At 68.1% G+C, this 18,219-nt stretch overlaps 1 protein-coding gene across 1 annotated transcript in view; it reads left to right on the top strand.

The window, feature by feature from the left end:
• Nucleotides 1–3,438: 3,438 nt before the first annotated feature.
• FLNC (filamin C) overlaps nt 3,439–18,219 on the top strand; it is a 29,374-nt gene continuing 14,593 nt past the window's right edge. The window contains exons 1-22 of the mRNA XM_054294097.1: nt 3,439–3,775; nt 5,768–6,016; nt 6,608–6,705; nt 7,443–7,593; nt 8,183–8,301; nt 8,435–8,512; nt 8,596–8,758; nt 9,388–9,588; nt 9,977–10,114; nt 10,418–10,544; nt 10,934–11,070; nt 11,662–11,855; nt 11,995–12,108; nt 12,669–12,812; nt 13,200–13,323; nt 13,705–13,865; nt 13,995–14,085; nt 14,286–14,455; nt 15,012–15,129; nt 15,682–15,944; nt 16,419–17,016; nt 17,645–17,818. Coding sequence (XP_054150072.1) covers nt 3,439–3,775; nt 5,768–6,016; nt 6,608–6,705; nt 7,443–7,593; nt 8,183–8,301; nt 8,435–8,512; nt 8,596–8,758; nt 9,388–9,588; nt 9,977–10,114; nt 10,418–10,544; nt 10,934–11,070; nt 11,662–11,855; nt 11,995–12,108; nt 12,669–12,812; nt 13,200–13,323; nt 13,705–13,865; nt 13,995–14,085; nt 14,286–14,455; nt 15,012–15,129; nt 15,682–15,944; nt 16,419–17,016; nt 17,645–17,818 — 3,949 coding nt within the window. The remainder of the gene's footprint in view (nt 3,776–5,767; nt 6,017–6,607; nt 6,706–7,442; nt 7,594–8,182; nt 8,302–8,434; nt 8,513–8,595; nt 8,759–9,387; nt 9,589–9,976; nt 10,115–10,417; nt 10,545–10,933; nt 11,071–11,661; nt 11,856–11,994; nt 12,109–12,668; nt 12,813–13,199; nt 13,324–13,704; nt 13,866–13,994; nt 14,086–14,285; nt 14,456–15,011; nt 15,130–15,681; nt 15,945–16,418; nt 17,017–17,644; nt 17,819–18,219) is intronic.

Below are 18,219 nucleotides of genomic sequence, written 5' to 3'. Positions count from 1 at the left end.
GCTGTACTGGCTCAGGTCAGCTCTGCGGGTGCTGTACTGGGCATCCCCATGGAGGGGCACCCCCAAATGGGTGCCACAGGTGGGGATGCCGGGGACAGACACCCCACAGAGGGCCCCCCTGTCCCTCCCCATGTCCCCTGTAGGGCTGCGGTCACTGGGGCTGGGGGGGACACAGCGCAGGGCCTGGGGGCCACGGCAGAGGGGGGGGCACAATGGCAACAGCCAGGCTTGGCAGGGGCTGCCCATGGACCTTTGGGGTGCCCATCCCTGGAGGTGTCCCAGGAACTCCTGGAGGTGGCACTCAGGACAAGGTGGGCACTGGGCACAGCTGGGGCTCCATGGGCTGGGAGGGCTTTTCCAGCCTCAGGGATCCTGCGGTTCTGTGGTTCTGTGGGTCTGGGATGGGGGCCCCGGGGTGGGGAAGGGGCTCGGGGGTGCTGCCGAGCAGGAGGAGGTGCTGGGCGTGGAGCTCTGGGGACTGCAGTGCTGGCACTGCCAGCCCATTGCCAAGGCGCCAGTGCCCACCGGTACCGGGAGCACCCCCCGGTACTGGGAGCACCACTGGTACTGGGAGCACGCACCGGGTATTTCGGGTGATGATGTGTGGGGGTGCCCCCCCCCGGTATTTCGGGTGATGATGCCTTGGGGTGCCCCCCCGCGCCCCCCCGGGTATTTCGGGTGCCGCTGCGTGGCTCTGACTCGGCACGTTATTTTTAGGTGTTGGCGCAGGCGCCGCCGCGTCACCCCCCCCACGTCACCCCCCCACGTCACCCCTTGTCACCCGTTGTCACCTCGGGGTGCACCCGGCCCCCCCCCTTCCCTTGGAAGCTTCCAGGGCAGGCACCGGAACAGGGGGAACACGATACGCCCCAAATCGGCCCCCAAAGGGCCAGATGTGGGTCACACAAGTGTCCCCCCTAAGGGCCAGATGTGGGTCACACAAGTGTCGCCCTAAGGGCCAGATGTGGGTCACACAAGTGTCCCCCAAAGCACCCAGATGTGGGTCACACAAGTGTCCCCCTAAGGGCCAGATGTGGGTCACACAAGTGTCCCCCAAAGCACCCAGATGTGGGTCACACAAGTGTCCCCCCAAGTATCCAGATGTGGGTCACACAAGTGTCCCCCCCAAAAGGCCAGGTGTGGGTCACACAAGTGTCCCCCAAAGCACCCAGATGTGGGTCACACAAGTGTCCCCCCAAGTATCCAGATGTGGGTCACACAAGTGTCCCCCCCAAAAGGCCAGGTGTGGGTCGCACAAGTGTCCCTCCCTCCCAAGGGTGTCGAGGAGGCCTCGGGTGCCTGGAATGGGGGGGACACAAGAGAGATTGGGGGGCAGCGGGGTTCAGGGCGCACCCCAAATACGAGCGAGCCCCCTCCCCAGGCATGGGCCACTGCCATGGGGAAACTGAGGCACGGCCAGGGGGGCTGGGGGCGGCTCCACGGCAGGGGTGGCTCTGGGGAGGGGTCCCGGGGGCTGCCCCAGAGGGGGTCCTGGGAGGGTCTGTGGGTTCTTGGCTGTGCCCCTGGGGCTGGGGGAGAGTTTCCATGTGAGTTTTTCAGGGTTCCCGAGGGGGAAGGGGTGAGTGAGGGGGTTCCGAGGAAATCTGGGGGGTCTTTGGGGTGTTTGGGGTGCGTTGTACTGTGGGGGCTGCGGCATTGGGATGTCTGCGGTGTTGGGGCATCAAGCACAGGCGTATCAGGATAACAGAGTGTTGGGGTGCCTGGGCTATGGGGTGCTGAGGTTTTGGGGTGTCGAAGTTGCACGTATTTGGGGTTATTGGAGGCGGATCCTGGAGTTTGGCGGTGCCTAGATTTTGGGGTGACACAGTTTCGGGGGTGTCTGGGTGCTGGGATTTGGGGTACCAGTGTTCCATGTAGGGAGGCTGGGGTACCTGGGGGCCGAGGTTTGGGGTGCTGAGGTTTGGGGGTGCTGAAGTTTAGGCGTGCCAGTGATTCAGCGTGCAAAGGTTGGGGGTGCCAATGTCTGGGGCAGGGGGTTCCGAGGTGCCAGAGTTTAGGAGTTGTGACACTGGACCTCAGGGAATTTGGGGAGTTTTGGGGTGTTGGGGTGCAGTGTTTGGGAGTCTCTGGGTGCCGGCCTTTTGGGGTGTTTGTGATTGTGTCAGTGTTTGGGTGTGCCAGTGTTTGAGGTTACAGAGGTTTTAGGGGTGTCAGAGGTTTAGGGGCGCTGGTGTCTGTGCGGTTTGGAACTGCCGGGGTTTGGGGGTTCGGGGGTGCCGGGGCTCGGGGGAGCCGCAGTCGGGGGCTCCGGGGTGTGCGGGGATCTCGTGTTTCGGGAGGTGCCGGATCCGGGGTTCAGGGGTGCCGCAGTGCGAGGTTTGAGGGGTGCCGAGCCCGGGGGTCCGGGGTTTGGGAGTGCCGGAGTCGGGCGGTTTTGGGGTGCCGAGTCCGGGGTTTGGGAGTGCCGGAGTCGGGCGGTTTTGGGGTGCCGAGTCCGGGGTTTGGGAGTGCCGGAGCCCGGCGGTTTTGGGGTGCCGGTGTCCGGGGGTCCGGGGTTTGGGGAGTGCCGGAGCCCGGCGGTTTTGGGCTGCGGTGTCCGGGGGTTCCAGCTGTGAGGCCGGGGCCGTGAATAGCGAGGGCCGGGCCCCCCACCCCGGCGGCCGGGCGGTCTTTCCGTCCCTGCGGCTCGGTCCCTCCCCGGGACGGGGCGGGCGGGGCCGGGGCAGCGCTTAAAGCCGCCGCCGCCCCCCGGCCCCGCCACTTGCCGCCGTCGCCCCTGGCCCAGGAGCGCTCCTGGGACGCATCGCGAACACACCGGACTCCGCCGCTCCGGGAACTACTCGGGAACCGAGCCGGGACCCCTCCGGATCCCCCAGCCCTCCGGGACCCCACCGGGAACCAGCCCCGGCACCGGGAACTTGCACCGGGACAGAGCCAGGACACCGGCCCCGACCCCGGCAATAGGGACCCCTACCCAGGACACCGGTACCGAGCAGCGAGCCCCTCTCGGGACAGCGGGACTGGGACGGGAGCCCGTCCTCAGGCACCCGTACTGACCCCCAGCACCGGGACCGTCCCCGGGCACCGGCACTGACCGAGGACACCGTGCCCCAGTTGGGAACCGGGAGCCCACCCAGGACACAGAGACCCACCCGGACCCCTGCCCCGGCACCGGGACTGACCCGGGACCCACAGCGGGCACAGCACCCAGCCAGGGCCCCACCCGGGACAGCGGCCCCGACCCGGGACAGCGGCCCCAGCGCCAGCCTCGCCACTGGCACCCAGGGGCCCCACCCCGGGCACCCACAGGACCCCCACCGGACCCCGGCCCCGATTCGGGACCCGCCCCACGGTACCAGGGTCCCTCCGGGACACCGGGACCGACCCGCGACCCCCGCCCAGAGCCACAAGTGACCCAGGACTCCCCCCCAGCCCCCAGGACCCCCGTGCCTACCGAGGAGCCCCCAGCCCTGCAGGATGAACTCCACGTACGAGGCGGCGCCGGGCGAGGACCCCGAGGAGCTGCCGGCCACCGAGAAGGACCTGGCGGAGGACGCGCCCTGGAAGAAGATCCAGCAGAACACGTTCACGCGCTGGTGCAACGAGCACCTCAAGTGTGTGCAGAAGCGCATCGTGGACCTGCAGCGCGACCTGAGCGACGGGCTGCGCCTCATCGCGCTGCTCGAGGTGCTCAGCCAGAAGAAGATGGGGCGCAAGCACCACCCGCGCCCCAACTTCCGCCAGATGAAGCTGGAGAACGTCTCGGTGGCCCTCGAGTTCCTGGAGCGGGAGCACATCAAACTCGTGTCCATTGGTGGGTGTGCAGGGGGGGACAGTGTCCGTGGGTGGGCGTGCAAGGGGAACGGCGTGAGGGTGAAGGGGAATGGGCACGGTGAGCGTGCAAGGCCGGGCAGTGGTGGTGCCCTGGGCAGAGCGTGGCTGTGGGTACAGTGAGGATGGGGCACGGTGAGCGTGCAAGGCCAATGGACAAATGAGGATGAGGAATGGGTGTGCAAGGGTGGGAGTGATGGGGGAATGGGAAATGGAGGGTGGGTGTACGAGGGCAGGGGTGGACAAGTGAGGACGTGGATGAGTGTGTAAAGGGAGGGATGGATGGGTGTGAATAGGGTGAGAGCGCACCGGTGGGGAATGGAGGAGTGGGAGTGGAGGATGAGTGTGCAAGGGGCACGATGGACAAATGAGGATGGGCCCGCGGGTGAGTGTGCAAGAGCAGGGCGATGGATGAATGGGAATGGAGGGTGTGTGCAAGAGTGAGGCCGAAGGGCAGATGAGAATGGGGATCAGTGTGCAAGGGGAGGGTGACGGGAGCAGGAGCGGGGTGAGTGTGCAAGAGCGGCGGAGGGATGGCAATGGCAACGGGGGTGAGCGTGCAAGGCCGGAGGCAGCGGGCGGGTGTGCACGGGGTGCGTGTGGAGGGCTGTGCGGTGTGCGGGCCAGCCCGTGCCGAGCCGGGCCGTGCTGAGCCGAGCCGTGCCGAGCCGAGCCGGGCTGTGCGGAGCGGGGGGGTCCGGCCCGTGCCGTGCCGAGCCGGGCTGTGCCGTGCCCTGCGGAGGGGTCCGGCCCGTGCCGAGCCGAGCCGAGCCGAGCCGGGCCGGGCTGGGCTGTGCCGTGCCCTGCGGAGGGGTCCGGCCCGTGCCGAGCCGAGCCGGGCTGAGCCGCGCGGGGGGCTGAGCTCACGCTTGGCGCGGGGCCGGGGCGCTGATCTCACGCGCGGGGGGGCCCGGCCCGGCCCGCACCCACCCCTGCCGGGCCCCAGCGCCCACCCCCGGCCGACAGCTGCGCCGTGGCCCCCCCGGCACGGGCAGGGCTGCGCCCCCCCGCGCGGCCGCACCGCGGCTGCCGGAGCCCCCCCGCGCCGCCAGCGCCCCTCCCACGCGCGTCCTTGTGCCCCGGGACCCCCAGGCGTGACCCCGAGTTCTGAGCCCCCTCCCAGGTGTGACCCCGAGCTTTGGGCCCCCCCCCCCCAGGTGTGACCCCGAGTTCTGGCGCCCCCCCAGGTGCTGCCCCCCCGGGCTCCCGGCGGGGGGGGTTTGTCCGCCCCCTCCCACACCCCCCATTTCCTCCCTGAAACGCGATCGCTCGTGGGGGAAGCGGCGGGGGAGGGGAGCGGGGGAGGGTCCGCCCCGCGGGGCGGTGGGGGAGGGCCGGGATGCCTCGGGCCCCCTCCCCCCCGGCTCTCCCGTGCCTCAGTTTCCCCTCGGTGGCGCTCCAGGAATCCCCGGGGCGGGCGGGGCGCGGCGCTCCCGGGCGCCCATTGGGGGCTGCGCCCCGTCCCCAGGGCGGTGCGGGGGCTCGGGGGGCTCGGGGGGCGCTGTCCTGGGCTCCTCCCTCGCTTCTGGCACGTCCCCAGGCAGGGCTCGGAGGGCGGGGTCCCGTGGGGTGTCGGGGCGCCCCGGGACGGGTCTGGGGTGCGCCGCGCTGTGCCGCGGGATGTCGGGGTGTCAGGGGGTCCCTGTGGAGGTGCTGTGGGGTTTGGGGTGTCAGGGGTCCCTGTGCCGGTGCTGTGGGGTTTGGGGGTGTCCCCATGGCGGTGCTGTGGGGTTTGGGGTGTCAGGGGTCCCTGTGGAGGTGCTGTGGGGTTTGGGGTGTCAGGGGTCCCTGTGCCGATGCTGTGGGGTTTGGGGGTGTCCCCATGGCGGTGCCGTGGGGTTTGGGGGTGATCCCTGAGGCTGATCCCGCGGCTCTCCGGTTCCGGGGTCCCCCCGCGGGTCCCACAGGATGTCGGGGTGCCCCGGGGGAGTCCCGAGCGATCTCGGGGTTCAGCCGCCCCGTTTCTCCCCCGCAGACAGCAAAGCCATCGTGGACGGGAACCTGAAGCTGATCCTGGGGCTGATCTGGACCCTCATCCTGCACTACTCCATCTCCATGCCCATGTGGGAGGAGGAGGAGGACGACGAAGGGCGGCACCAGACCCCCAAGCAGCGGCTGCTGGGCTGGATCCAGCACAAGGTGCCGCAGCTGCCCATCACCAACTTCAACCGCGACTGGCGCGACGGGAAAGCGCTGGGAGCGCTGGTGGACAACTGCGCCCCGGGTGAGAGAGGGGGGCAAATGGGGGGAAATGGGGGGCAAATGGGGGGCAAATGAGGGACAACTGCGCCCCGGGTGAGAGAGGGGGGGAAATGGGGGGAAATGGGGGCAACTGCGCCCCGGGTGAGGGGATGGGGGCAAATGGGGGGAAATGGGGGGCAAATGAGGGACAACTGCGCCCCGGGTGAGGGGATGGGGGCAAATGGGGGCAAATGGGGGGCAAATGGGGGGCAAATGGGGGGCAAATGAGGGACAACTGCGCCCCGGGTGAGAGAGGGGGGCAAATGGGGGATAAATGGGGGGCAAATGGGGGGGACAACTGCGCCCTAGGTGAGGAGCGGGGCCGGGGACAAATGGGGGCACAAATGGGGTGGACAAATGGGGGGAAACTGAGCCCCGGGTGAGGGGGGAATAGGGGATGGGGGGCAGGGGGTGAGACAGGGGCTGCTGTCAGGGGTACGGGGGGTATGGGTGCAGGCTGGCTCGGGGGGGCAGCGATGGAGATGCTGGGGGCAGCAGGTGCAGAAGGGGGGTCAGGATGGGGTCAGGAGGGTCCAGGACAGGGTGCGCCCCTGACCCTGCTGCCCCCCTGCAGGTCTGTGCCCAGACTGGGAGAAGTGGGACCCCAACAAGCCGGTGCAGAACGCTCGGGAGGCCATGCAGCAGGCAGACGACTGGCTGGGAGTGCCCCAGGTACGGCATGGGGGGCGTGGGGGACACTGGGGGTCTCCCAGGTACATGGGGGGGCACTGCCCAGGTACCGTGCAGGGCAGGAACGGGGTAGGGGGCACTGGGAGAGGATGCCGGGGGTGCCAGGGCGCATCTGGGGGTGTCTTTGGGGATCCACAGGGGTCCTGGGGCATCGGGGTACCCCATGGCACCTGTGGGTGTGAGGGGTTCCCCAGCACGGCAGGGAGGGTCCCAGGAGGGTGTTGGGGTCTCAGAGGGTGTTGGGTCTCAGGAAGGTGTTGGTGTCCCAGGAGGGTGTTGGGGTCTCAGAGGGTGTTGGGGTCTCAGGAGGGTGTTGGTGTTGGGGTCTCAGAGGGTGTTGGGGTCTCAGGAGGGTGTTGGGTCTCAGGAGGGTGTTGGTGTTGGGGGTCTCAGGTGGGTGTTGGGGTGTCAGAGAGTGTTGGGGTCTCAGGAGGGTGTTGGGGTCTCAGAGGGTGTTGGGGTCTCAGGAGGGTGTTGGTGTTGGGGGTCTCAGGTGGGTGTTGGGGTCTCAGAGGGTGTTGGGGTCTCAGGAGGGTGTTGGGGTCTCAGAGGGTGTTGGGGTCTCAGGAGGGTGTTGGGGTCTCAGGTGGGTGTTGGGTCTCAGAGGGTCAGGCAGGTGTCGGGGTCTCTCCTGCCAGGGGGGTGCGTGGCGGGGGGTCCCCAGCAGGGTCCCCAGGGTGGGGGCGCCAGGAGGGTCTGACAGCGCTGGGTTCCCCCAGGTGATCGCCCCCGAGGAGATCGTGGACCCCAACGTGGACGAGCACTCGGTGATGACGTACCTGTCGCAGTTCCCCAAGGCCAAGCTGCGCCCGGGGGCCCCCGTGCGGCCCCGGCTCCCCGAGCCCGGCCGAGCGCGCGCCTACGGGCCCGGTACGGGGCGGGGGGCACCTGGGGGGGCCCAGGACAGGGGGCGTTTGTGGGGGCACCAGGGGCTGGGGACCTGGCACAGGCGGCACATGGGACACAGAACGGGCACGGAGCCCATGCAGGGGGAGCTCAGGGGCACAGGGGGCACACGGGGAGGGTACCAGGACTGGCGCAGGGGGCACACGGGGAGGGTGCCGGGACTGGCACAGGGGGCACACGGGGAGGGTGCCAGGACTGGCGCAGGGGGCACACGGGGAGGGTGCCGGGTGGGGGGCTGTGCAGCCCAGCACAAGAGAGTACCTGGGCCATGAGAGTGAGCCATGGACCCCCCCAAGCCCAGGGACTCCTCTGCAGTCCTGGGGTGTCACTGTGCCCAGGGACACCTGAGGGAAGCCCCAGGGTCGCCACTCCCCAGCCAGGGCTCCCCAAGGGCCCCCCTATGAGCAGGGACCCTCAAAGCCCTGCCAGGCTCACCTGCCCATACTCAGGAGACCACCATGGACCCCCTGCTGCCACCAAGGACAGCCTGGGGGCCCAAAGTCCTGGGGGGTTTTGGGGTTTGGGCCCCCCCCCTGACTCCCCCCACCCGCAGGCATCGAGCCCCAGGGGAACGTGGTGCTGCGCCCTGCCCAGTTCACCGTGGAGACCCTCGAGGCGGGCGTGGGCGAGGTCCTGGTCTACGTTGAGGACCCCGAGGGACACACTGAGGAGGTACGGGGGCCTGGCCCCCTCTGGGGGCTCCCCCAGCCTCTCTCTCTGGGAGACCCCCCCGTGACACCCCCCCAGTGCCCCAGCTCTGTGTCACCCCCTCCTTCCCCCCATTTTGGGGTCTCTCCCACCGCAGGCCAAGGTGGTCCCCAACAATGACAAGAAGCGAACGTACAGCGTCACCTACGTCCCCAAGGTTGGGGGGCTGCACAAGGTGAGCTCCTCGGTGTCCCCTGACCCCCTCGGTGTCCCCTGACCCCCTGGGTGTCCCCTGACGCCCTCGGTGTCACCCTGCAGGTGACAGTGCTGTTCGCGGGGCAGAACATTGACGGGAGCCCCTTTGGGGTGAACGTGGGCATGGCCCTGGGCGATGCCAGCAAGGTCACGGCGCGCGGCCCCGGCCTGGAGCCCGTGGGCAACGTGGCCAACAAGGCCACCTACTTCGACATCTACACTGCAGGTGGGGCACCGGGGCTCTGGGGACGCGTCCCTGGCATGGCCAGGAGAATGGGGACGTGCCTTCATGGTGGCACGGCCATGGTGTGACCCAGAGACTTTGAGGACGTGTCCTTGTGGTGCTGTGGCTGTGACATGGCACGCTGGCACTGTCCATGTCCTCATGGTGACACGGGGTGCTTGGTGGCTCTGGACATGTGTCCCTGGAGTGGCAGGGCCGTGGCATGACCATGGCATGATCTCATGGGGGCTCTGGGGATGTGTCCTCAAGGTGGCCTCGATGTAGCATGACCTGGTGGCCCTGGGGCCACACCTTTGTGGTGACATGGCCGTGGGGTGGTCTAATGGTGGGTGGCAGGGCTATGGCATGGCAAGTGGCACCAAGACTGTGTCCTCCTTGTGCCGTGGCCATGGGTGGTCTGGTGGCCGTGGGGCCATGCTGTCAGGGTGACAAGGCCATGGCGTGGCTGGTGACTCTGGGGACGTGCCCCCACGGTGGCCTGGCCATGGCACTGAGCGCGTGGCCATGGGGCCATGTCAGGGTGACAGGGCCATGGTGTGGCTGGTGACTCTGGGGACGTGCCCCCACGGTGGCCTGGCCATGGCACTGAGCGCGTGTCCTGGCGACGGCAGGGGCTGGCTCGGGCGATGTGGGGGTGGTGATCACGGACCCCCAGGGCCGACGGGACACCGTGGAGGTGATGCTGGAGGACAAGGGGGACAACGTGTTCCGCTGCACCTACCGGCCCGTCCTCGAAGGGCCACACACCATCTGTGTCACCTACGCCGGCGCCCAGGTCCCCAGGAGCCCCTTCACTGTCAACGTGGCTGAAGGTGAGCTCCCTCGTGGGTCCCCACGTGGCTCCAGAACATCTGAGCCCACTGTAGCTATGACAATGACACCTTTCAGCGGCCCCACATCACCCAGCTGTGACCGTGGTGGCCCCAGGGCACCCAGTGGTGACCGTGGTGGTCCATGACACCAATAAGTGACCACGGCTGCACCATGGTCCCCTCACACTCCCCAGGGTGTCCCTCTGGCACCCCTGTCCCCAGGGGTTGGTTCCTTGTGTCCCTGGGGACACTGTGGCACTCCCCTGTACCCAGGGCATCCCCAGGGCGTCCCCATGTGCCGCTCCCTGCCCTGGGACACCCCCGTCCATGTCCCTGGGGGCTCCCCAGGGCCCCCCTGGCTCCTGGAGGTGCTAACGGCAGTTTGCAGCCTGCACCCCCTCGGCGGTCCGGGCCACGGGCAGGGGGCTGCAGCCACGGGGGGTCCGAGTGCAGGACGTGGCCGACTTCAAGGTGCTGACGCGGGGCGCGGGCAGCGGGGACCTGCGGGTGACACTGCGGGGACCAGGTACGTGCCACTCACGTGTGGGAGCATGGCAGGGCTGGCAGGCTGGGGACACTGCAGGCACTGGGGACCTGCGGGTGACACTGCGGGGACCAGGTACACCGTGGCAGTGGCCATGGGGAGGGGGGTGCGTGTGTGGGGGTCCCGTGAGGTGGTGGTCCATGGAGGCTGGATGCTTGGGGGCTATCCTGGGGCTGACCATGGGTTGGGGTGCCCTGGGGTGGGCGGGGGTCCCTGAGGTGTTCCATGGGAGGCTGGATGTGTTGGGGTGCCGTGGGGCGGGTGCCCATCTGACCCGTCCCACAGGGGGCACGGAGGAGCCGGTGACGGTGCGGGACGTCGGTGACGGCGTCTACGAGTGCGAGTACGTGCCGCGGGTGCCCGGCACGTACCAGGTGTCCATCACCTGGGGCGGCTACGCCATCCCCCGCAGGTCAGTGCCCAGCTCGGGGCAGGGAGGGGTGGGCTTGTGCGGAATGGGGGGCGGGGGATGTACACACCCGCCCCTCACTGCCCCGCCACCCTCCCAGCCCATCTGAGATGCAGGTGTGCCCCTGGGGTGGGGGTCTGGGGAATGTGGGCTGGGTGGGGGGTACAAGCCCTCCCTCATCTGCCCAAGCCAATTTGCAGTGCGGGTGTCCCCCAGGGGTGGGACGTATCTGGGGGAACTGGGGCGTGCAGGTGTAGTGTGATCCCCTCTCTCCCGTGCCCCCCAGCCCGTTAGAGGTGCAGGTGTGTGAGGGGATGGGGGTGTACAGGTGTGTACAGGTGTGTACAGGTGTGTCACAGCCCCCTCACACCTGCCTGTCCCTGTCCCCCCAGCCCGTTCGAGGTGCAGGTGTCCCCCCAGCCGGGCACACAGAAGGTCCGGGCCTGGGGGCCGGGGCTCGAGGGCGGCGTCGTGGGGCGCCCTGCAGACTTCGTGGTCGAGGCCGTCGGCACTGAAGTGGGGACCCTCGGTGAGCAGAGGGGGTGTACAGGTGGGGGGCACTGTGGGGGGACCCTCGGTGAGCCCTGAAGGGGGGGACATGGGGACAGGGTTGGGGCACCGTGGTGGGGACATGGGGACAGGGCTGGGGGTCCTGTGGTGGGAACAGGGTGGGGGCTATGTGGTGAGGTGACACCCTGTTGGGGACAGAATGGGGGGCACCATGGGGCAGCGTGGCACTGTAGGGGTGTCAGTGTGGTGGGGTCTAGGGCACGGAGTGTGTGAAAACCCACTGGGGACACGGGGGGAGGATGGGCACCACAGTGGGGGCCCCCAGTGCTGTGGGGACACAGGCATGCAGAGGTGGTGACATGGGGCAGGTTGGGGGTGGCCCCAGAGGGGTCAGGGGGACACGGGTGGTGCCACACTGGGGGGACATGGTCACAGACAATGGTCTGGGGCTCCCCTCTGGGGGGACATAAGGACATGTTAGGTGTCACCCTGCTGGGGGCATGGGCACAGAGGGGGGATGAGGACAAGCTCTGGCACAGGCACGGGGGGGTGATGAGGAGCTCTGGGGTGGTGGCACAGGCACAGGTGACAGTGTCTGCGGTGCCCCCAGGGTTCTCCATCGAGGGCCCGTCCCAGGCGCGCATCGAGTGCGATGACAAGGGCGATGGCTCGTGCGACGTGCGCTACTGGCCCACGGAGCCGGGGCTCTACGCCGTGCACGTGGTGTGCGACGACGAGGACATCCGGGACAGCCCCTTCATGGCTGACATCCGCCCTGCTCCCCCTGACTCCTGGCCCGACAAGGTGCTGCGACCCACGGCAACCCACGGATCCCGGGGTGCCCTTGTGCTCCGCAGTGCCCTGCTGCGCCCCACTGCGCCTCACCTGTGGGTGCTGGGAGTGCCAGCACCCCACTGCATCCTTCCAACCCCCCTCTCCACAGGTGAAGGCCTTCGGGCCGGGGCTGGAGCCCACGGGCTGCATCGTGGATCGCCCGGCCGAGTTCACCATCGACGCCCGTGGTGCCGGCAAGGGGCCCCTCAAGCTCTATGCACAGGTGGGAGCTCCAGGGGCTGCTGGGTGGCATTGGGCGGTGTTGGGTGGCATTGGGTGGTGTTGAACGCCTTTGGGTACTGTTGAACAATGCTGGGTTCCATTTAGTGTTGTTGGACACCTAGAGTACTATTGGGTGCTCTTGGGCACCCTTGGGAGCCATTGGCCAACGCTGAGAGCCATTGAGCACCCTTGGGAGCCATTGACCAACACCGAGTGCTATTGAGCACCCTTGGGAGCCATTGGCCAGTGCTTAGTGCCATTGGGCACCCTTGGGTGCCATTGGCCAACGCTGAATGCCGTTGAGCACCCTTGGGAGCCATTGGCCAGTGCTTGGTGCCGTTGGGCACCATTGGGTGCCACTGGGTGCCCCACTGAGTGCTGTTGGGCACCCTTGAGAGCCACACTGAGTGCCATTGGGCTCCCTTGAGTATCATTGGCCAACCCTGAGTGCTGTTGGGCACCATTGGGTGCCACTGGGTGCCACACTGAGTGCTGTTGGGCACCCTTGAGAGCCACACTGGGTGCCATTGGGCTCCCTCACCTCCTCCCTGCTGCTCACAGGACGCCGAGGGCTTCCCCATTGACATCAAGGTGAAGGACAACGGTGACGGCACCTTCCACTGTGTCTATGTGCCCACCAAGGCCATGAAGCACACAGTCATCATCGCCTGGGGGGGCGTCAACACCCCCAACAGCCCCTTCCGTGTGGGTGTCGTGGGGGCCCATGGGTGCAGGGGTGGCCGTGGGGGTCCCTTGAGGTGTTGGGACGGGGTGTCAGTCATGGAGGGTGTTGAGGTGCCAGCTGTGGGGCATGGGAGTCCCGTGGGGCTGGGGGCCCGGGTGGGGCTGGGGGCCCATGCGGTGATGTGGAGGGAAATGGGGGTCCCATGGGGTGCTGGGTGTGGGGATGGAGGTCCCAGACCTGTAGGGTGCTGGGGTTGGGCTGGGGGTCCCATGGAGTGCTGGGGAAGGGAGTCTGGAGGGGTTGCGTGGAGGCAGGGTGCCATGGTGGGGTTGGGGGTCCCAGTCCCATGGGGTGCCAAGGGAAGAGGGGTCTGTGCCCCTGCCCCATGAGACACTGTGGGCCCGCAGGTGAGCGTGGGTGAGGGCAGCCACCCCAGCAGGGTGAAGGTGCACGGGCCGGGTGTGGAGAAGACGGGGCTGAAGGCCAACGAACCCACCTACTTCACCGTGGACTGCAGTGAGGCTGGACAGGGTGGGTGCAACGGGGGGCACCCTGGGAACTCCTGTGGGCATGAGCCTTGTGTCCCTGGGCCACATCCCTGGTCCTGCACCATTTCTGCCAGTCCTGCTCCATCATTCCTGGATCAAGGGTCATTCATTCTGGCCCATCAGTTCTGGTCCTGGTCCTGCATCCCTGATCCTGGTCCATTGTCCCTGCTCCTGGTCCAGGATTCCTGGGCCTGCATCCCTGACCCTGCACCTGCATCCCTGGTCCGTTATCTCTGATCCTGGTCCATCAGTCCTGGTCCTGTCCATCGCCTCCAGCCCCGATCCTGCCCCCTGCCCCATCTGCCTGGTCCCACTCCTTGGTGTCCCCCTGGGAGCGGGGGCCACTGACCCGGGCACCCCACAGGTGACGTCAGCATTGGCATCAAGTGTGCCCCGGGCGTGGTGGGGCCGCTGGAGGCCGACATCGACTTTGACATCATCAAGAACGACAACGACACCTTCACGGTCAAGTACACGGCGCCGGGCGCGGGGCTGTACACCATCATGGTGCTCTTTGCCAACCAGGTCAGGGCCTGGCACCGCCCCACAGCCCCTGGGTCCGTCCCGCACTCTGTGGGTGCCCCCAGCCCCCGGGGGCCGGGGCTGTGACGCCGTGGTGCCCCCGTGTCACTGTGCCCTGGTCTTGGTCCCCAGGAGATCCCCTCCAGCCCCTTCCGCATCAAGGTGGACCCATCCCACGATGCCAGCAAGGTCAAAGCCGAGGGACCCGGGCTCAGCCGGACAGGTGAGGGTGGGGGATGTGGGGTGGGGGCGATGGGTGCTGTGGGGCAGGTGCTGTGAGTGATGTGGGTCCCACGGGGCTGACACGGGGGTTAGGGGTGGAGGTGGGGACCCCCACCCACCTCTGGGTGCTGTGGGGCAGGGACTGTGGGTCCCGTGGGTCCCGAGGGTCCCACAGTGACCTGACCCGGTGCTGTGCTGCAGGGGTGGAGGTGGGGACCCCCACCCATTTCCGCGTGCAGACGCGGGGCGCGGGAAAGGCCCCCCTGGACGTGCGGCTCGTGGGCTCGGGGCCGGGCCCGGCGGTCGCTGACTTCGAGGTCATCGACAACCACGACTATTCCTACACGGTCAAGTACACCCCGCTGCAGCAGGTGCGTGCTGGGGGCGCCGGGACATCCCACGGAGGCACCCCAAACCACAGGGTCACCCCTGGGGGAGTGTATGGCCAACCCACAGGGTCACCCCTGGGGCAATGCCCAACCCGGCCCGTGGGGTACCCAAGAGGGGGCCCCTCACCCACACCCCATCCCCCGGGGTCCCTCAAGGACACCCCCCCATAGACCCCAGTGTGCAGGGGCACCCCATGAGCCCCCCCTCCCCACAGGCACCCCCAGCTCCTGGGAAACCCACTCCTATGAACCCCTCCATTGCCATGGACGCCCCCCCTCTGTGGCATCCCCTGGGGCAGCTGCAGCCCCACATGTGTGCCTGTCAAGCCATGGCACCCCCAGGTCCATGGATTCCCCATCCCTGGAATTTACCCTCCCCAGCAGCCATGGGTGACCCCCAGCCCCGCTCAGCCTTATGGCTGTGGGTCCCCTTGCTCCCCCTTGGAACCCCCCAGCACTGGGTGCCTGCCCTCTGCCCCATGGCTGGGTGCTGTGTGGGGGTCCCCAGGCACACCCTGAAGCAGAGTTGTTCCTGCAGGGCCCCCTGTCCGTGGTGGTCACCTATGGGGGAGACCCCATCCCCAAGAGCCCCTTCCCCGTCACTGTGGCTCCCCCCCTGCAGCTGGGCAAGGTCAAGGTGCAGGGGCTCAACAGCAGTGAGTGTAGCGCTGGGGAATGGTGGGGGGACCCCAGGGAGGGGATCCTGCATGTGCTGGGGGGGGGACGCGGGCCCTGGAAGGGACCCCTGAGCACTGGGGGCAGAAGAGACCTTGGGGGGACACCTGAGGGGCAGGATCAGCCTGGGGGGGCACTCTGAGTGTGGGGTCAGCATGGGGTGAGGGCACATGGGGGCACAGACACTGCATGTGGGGGTACCTGGGTGGGGGACACACCCTGGTTATGGGGTGCAGCTTGGGGGCCCCAAGGGTGGGTTGGGGGGCACCCTAGCAGGAGAGGTTTGGGACAGCCTGTGCATGGGAGCAACCAGGATATGGGGGACAGATATGGGTGGGGGCGTGGGGGGCACACACCCTGTGGGGAAACAATTCCCTGGATGTGGGGGACACCCTGGGGTGGAGGGGGCGCACCCTGGGACAGACACGCACGCCCTGCCCCGGATCTAGGGGACACATCTGGGCATGGGGTTCTCCATAGGCCTGGGGGCACCCCGGGGTGCGGGTGCCGCTCTGACCCCCCGCTCCCCGCAGAGGCAGAGGTGGGGCAGGCGCAGGAGTTCCAGGTGGAGGCGCAGGGCGCGGGAGGCCAGGGCCAGCTGGAGGTGAAGGTGACGGGCCCCTCGCGGCGCCCCGTGCCCTGCACAGTGGGGCCGGCCCCCCCCGGGGGCCCCCACCCCGTCACCTTCACGCCCTCCGAGGAGGGGCCCCACCGCGTGGAGGTCACCTACGATGGGCACCCGGTGCCAGGCAGCCCCTTCCCTGTGGAGGCTCTGCTGCCCCCTGACCCCTCCAAGGTGAGCCTGGCACAGGCTGTGCCACAGGGTGTGTGCCACAGGGGTGTGTGTGCCACAGGGGTGTGTGTGTCACAGGGATGTGTGTGTCACAGGGATGTGTGTGTGTCACAGGGATGTGTGTGTCCCAGCCCCTGTGTGCCACAGGGGTGTGTGTGTCACAGGGGTGTGTGTGTCACAGGGATGTGTGTGTGTGTCCCAGCCCCTGTGTGTCCCTCTGCCCTCCTGACCCCCGTGTGCCGCTCACAAGCCCCAAATGTGCCTGTACCCCCATAAGCCCTGCATGTCCCTCTTGATCTCCACATGTTCCTGTGCGAGCAGGTGGTGGCCTCGGGGCTGGGGCTGGAGGGCAGTCACATGGGGGTCCACTGACCCCCACCTGTCCCTGTGTCCCCCTGACACCTACCTGTCCCTGTGTCCCCTTGCCCTCCCCCTGTCCCCGTGTCCCCCTGATGCCGTGTGTCCCTGTGCCCGCAGGTGGTGGCCTCGGGGCCGGGGCTGAAGGGCGGCCGTGTTGGGGTGCCAGCGCCGTTCTCCATTGCCACGCAAGGCGCGGGCAGTGGGGGGCTGGGGCTGACAGTGGAGGGGCCCTGCGAGGCCAAGATCGAGTGCCAGGACAACGGGGACGGCTCGTGCGCCGTGTCCTACCTGCCCACGGCGCCTGGGGAGTACCACATCAACATCCTGTTCGCGGGGCGCCACATCCCGGGCAGCCCCTTCACGGCCGCGGTCACGGCGCCCTTCGACCCGGCCAAGGTGACGGCCTCGGGGCCGGGGCTGGAGCGCGGCCGCGCCGGCGAGGCCGCCGTGTTCTCCGTGGACTGCTCCCAGGCCGGCGAGGCCGAGCTCACCATCGAGATCCGCTCCGAGGCCGGCGTCAAGGCCGAGGTGCTGGTGCAGAACAACCGCGACGGCACCTACGCCATCACCTACACCCCGGCCTGCGCCGGCGCCTACACCATCACCATCAACTATGGCGGCCTCCCGGTGCCCAACTGCCCCGTGCGCGTCACCGTGGACCCGGCCGTGGACACCAGCAGCGTCAAGGTCTATGGCAAAGGCGTGGAGCCGCGAGGTGAGCCAGGGGCCGCGCACCGTGGCGCCTCCTCCCCTTGGGCGGGGGTCTCCTCCCGTCCCTGTGGGCATCTCCTCCTCCTGGGTACCCCTGTGGACACCACCACGGGCACCTCCCCTCTATGAGCATCCCCATGGGCACCCCATCCCTGTGGGCACCCCATCCCCGTGGGTATTCCCTCTCTGTGGACATCCCCGCTCACAGGCATTCCAGCCCCATGGGCACCCCATGGACAGCTCTTCTCAGTGGGTGATTTCTGGGCACCTTCTAGTCATCCCTCCATGGGCACCTGTCCCTTGCATGGACAACCCCGTCACTGTGGACACTCCCATGGACACCAACATCTCCTCCCCATGGGTATCCTCTCTAATGGGGGCTCTCCTGGGCACCCCATAGGCGTCTCTCCTCCCCCTGTACCCTTGCCACCACCACTACTCAGGGTCCCTGTGGTTTTCCCCTCATTTCTGGGGGGAAGTTCTGGGGATGCAGGGGGTGTGGGGTGGGACCCCAAGGGTGTGCCAGTTGCCCCCTGAAGCCCCTGTGTGCTGAGGGGGCCATGGGCTCTCAGAGGCTGCTGTAAGGAACCCTCAGGTGAGCTCTGGGCCCCCTGACCCCCTGCGCCCCTCAGGAGTGCTGCGGGAGGTGGGCACTGAGTTCACGGTGGATGCACGGGCCCTGGCCCCCACCGGGGGACCCCACGTCCGGGCCCGGGTGCTGAACCCCTCAGGGACCCCCATCGACACCTTCGTCACCGACCTCGGCGATGGCACCTACCGCGTGGAGTACACACCCTTCGAGGAGGGTGAGGGACCCCCACAACCCCCCCTGGGACCCCCAACACCCCCAGAGACCCCCAGACCGTACTGGAGAGCACAGACATCCCCAGGGGACTCCCAAACCCCTCGGGACCCCCGGGAACCTCAGGGACCACGAGCTCCCCCAGGGACTCTGCTCCTACACCCGACTCCCGCTTCCCCCCAGGACCCCAAGTCCTGGCCAGGCATCCTCCATTCCTCATGAGGCACCTTCAGAGAGGGAGGGACCTTCCCATACCATGTCCAAGTGGGGACCCCCTTCAATTCCCGCTGGATCCCCAGAACCAGGAACCCCCAAAACCCCTGAGACACCGCCAAATCCCAACCGGGGACTCCCAGCCTCCCCAAAAACCTCATCCAGGGATCCCCAAAACCCCCAAGGCCTTTC

The sequence above is a fragment of the Melozone crissalis genome, unplaced genomic scaffold (assembly GCF_028551555.1).
Source record: "Melozone crissalis strain CALT ecotype California unplaced genomic scaffold, PUWL_Pcris_2 ptg000208l_1, whole genome shotgun sequence".
In the NCBI taxonomy this organism is placed as follows: domain Eukaryota; kingdom Metazoa; phylum Chordata; class Aves; order Passeriformes; family Passerellidae; genus Melozone; species Melozone crissalis.
Note: the sequence above shows the minus strand (reverse complement) of the source record. Positions and strands in the feature narration are given on the sequence as shown.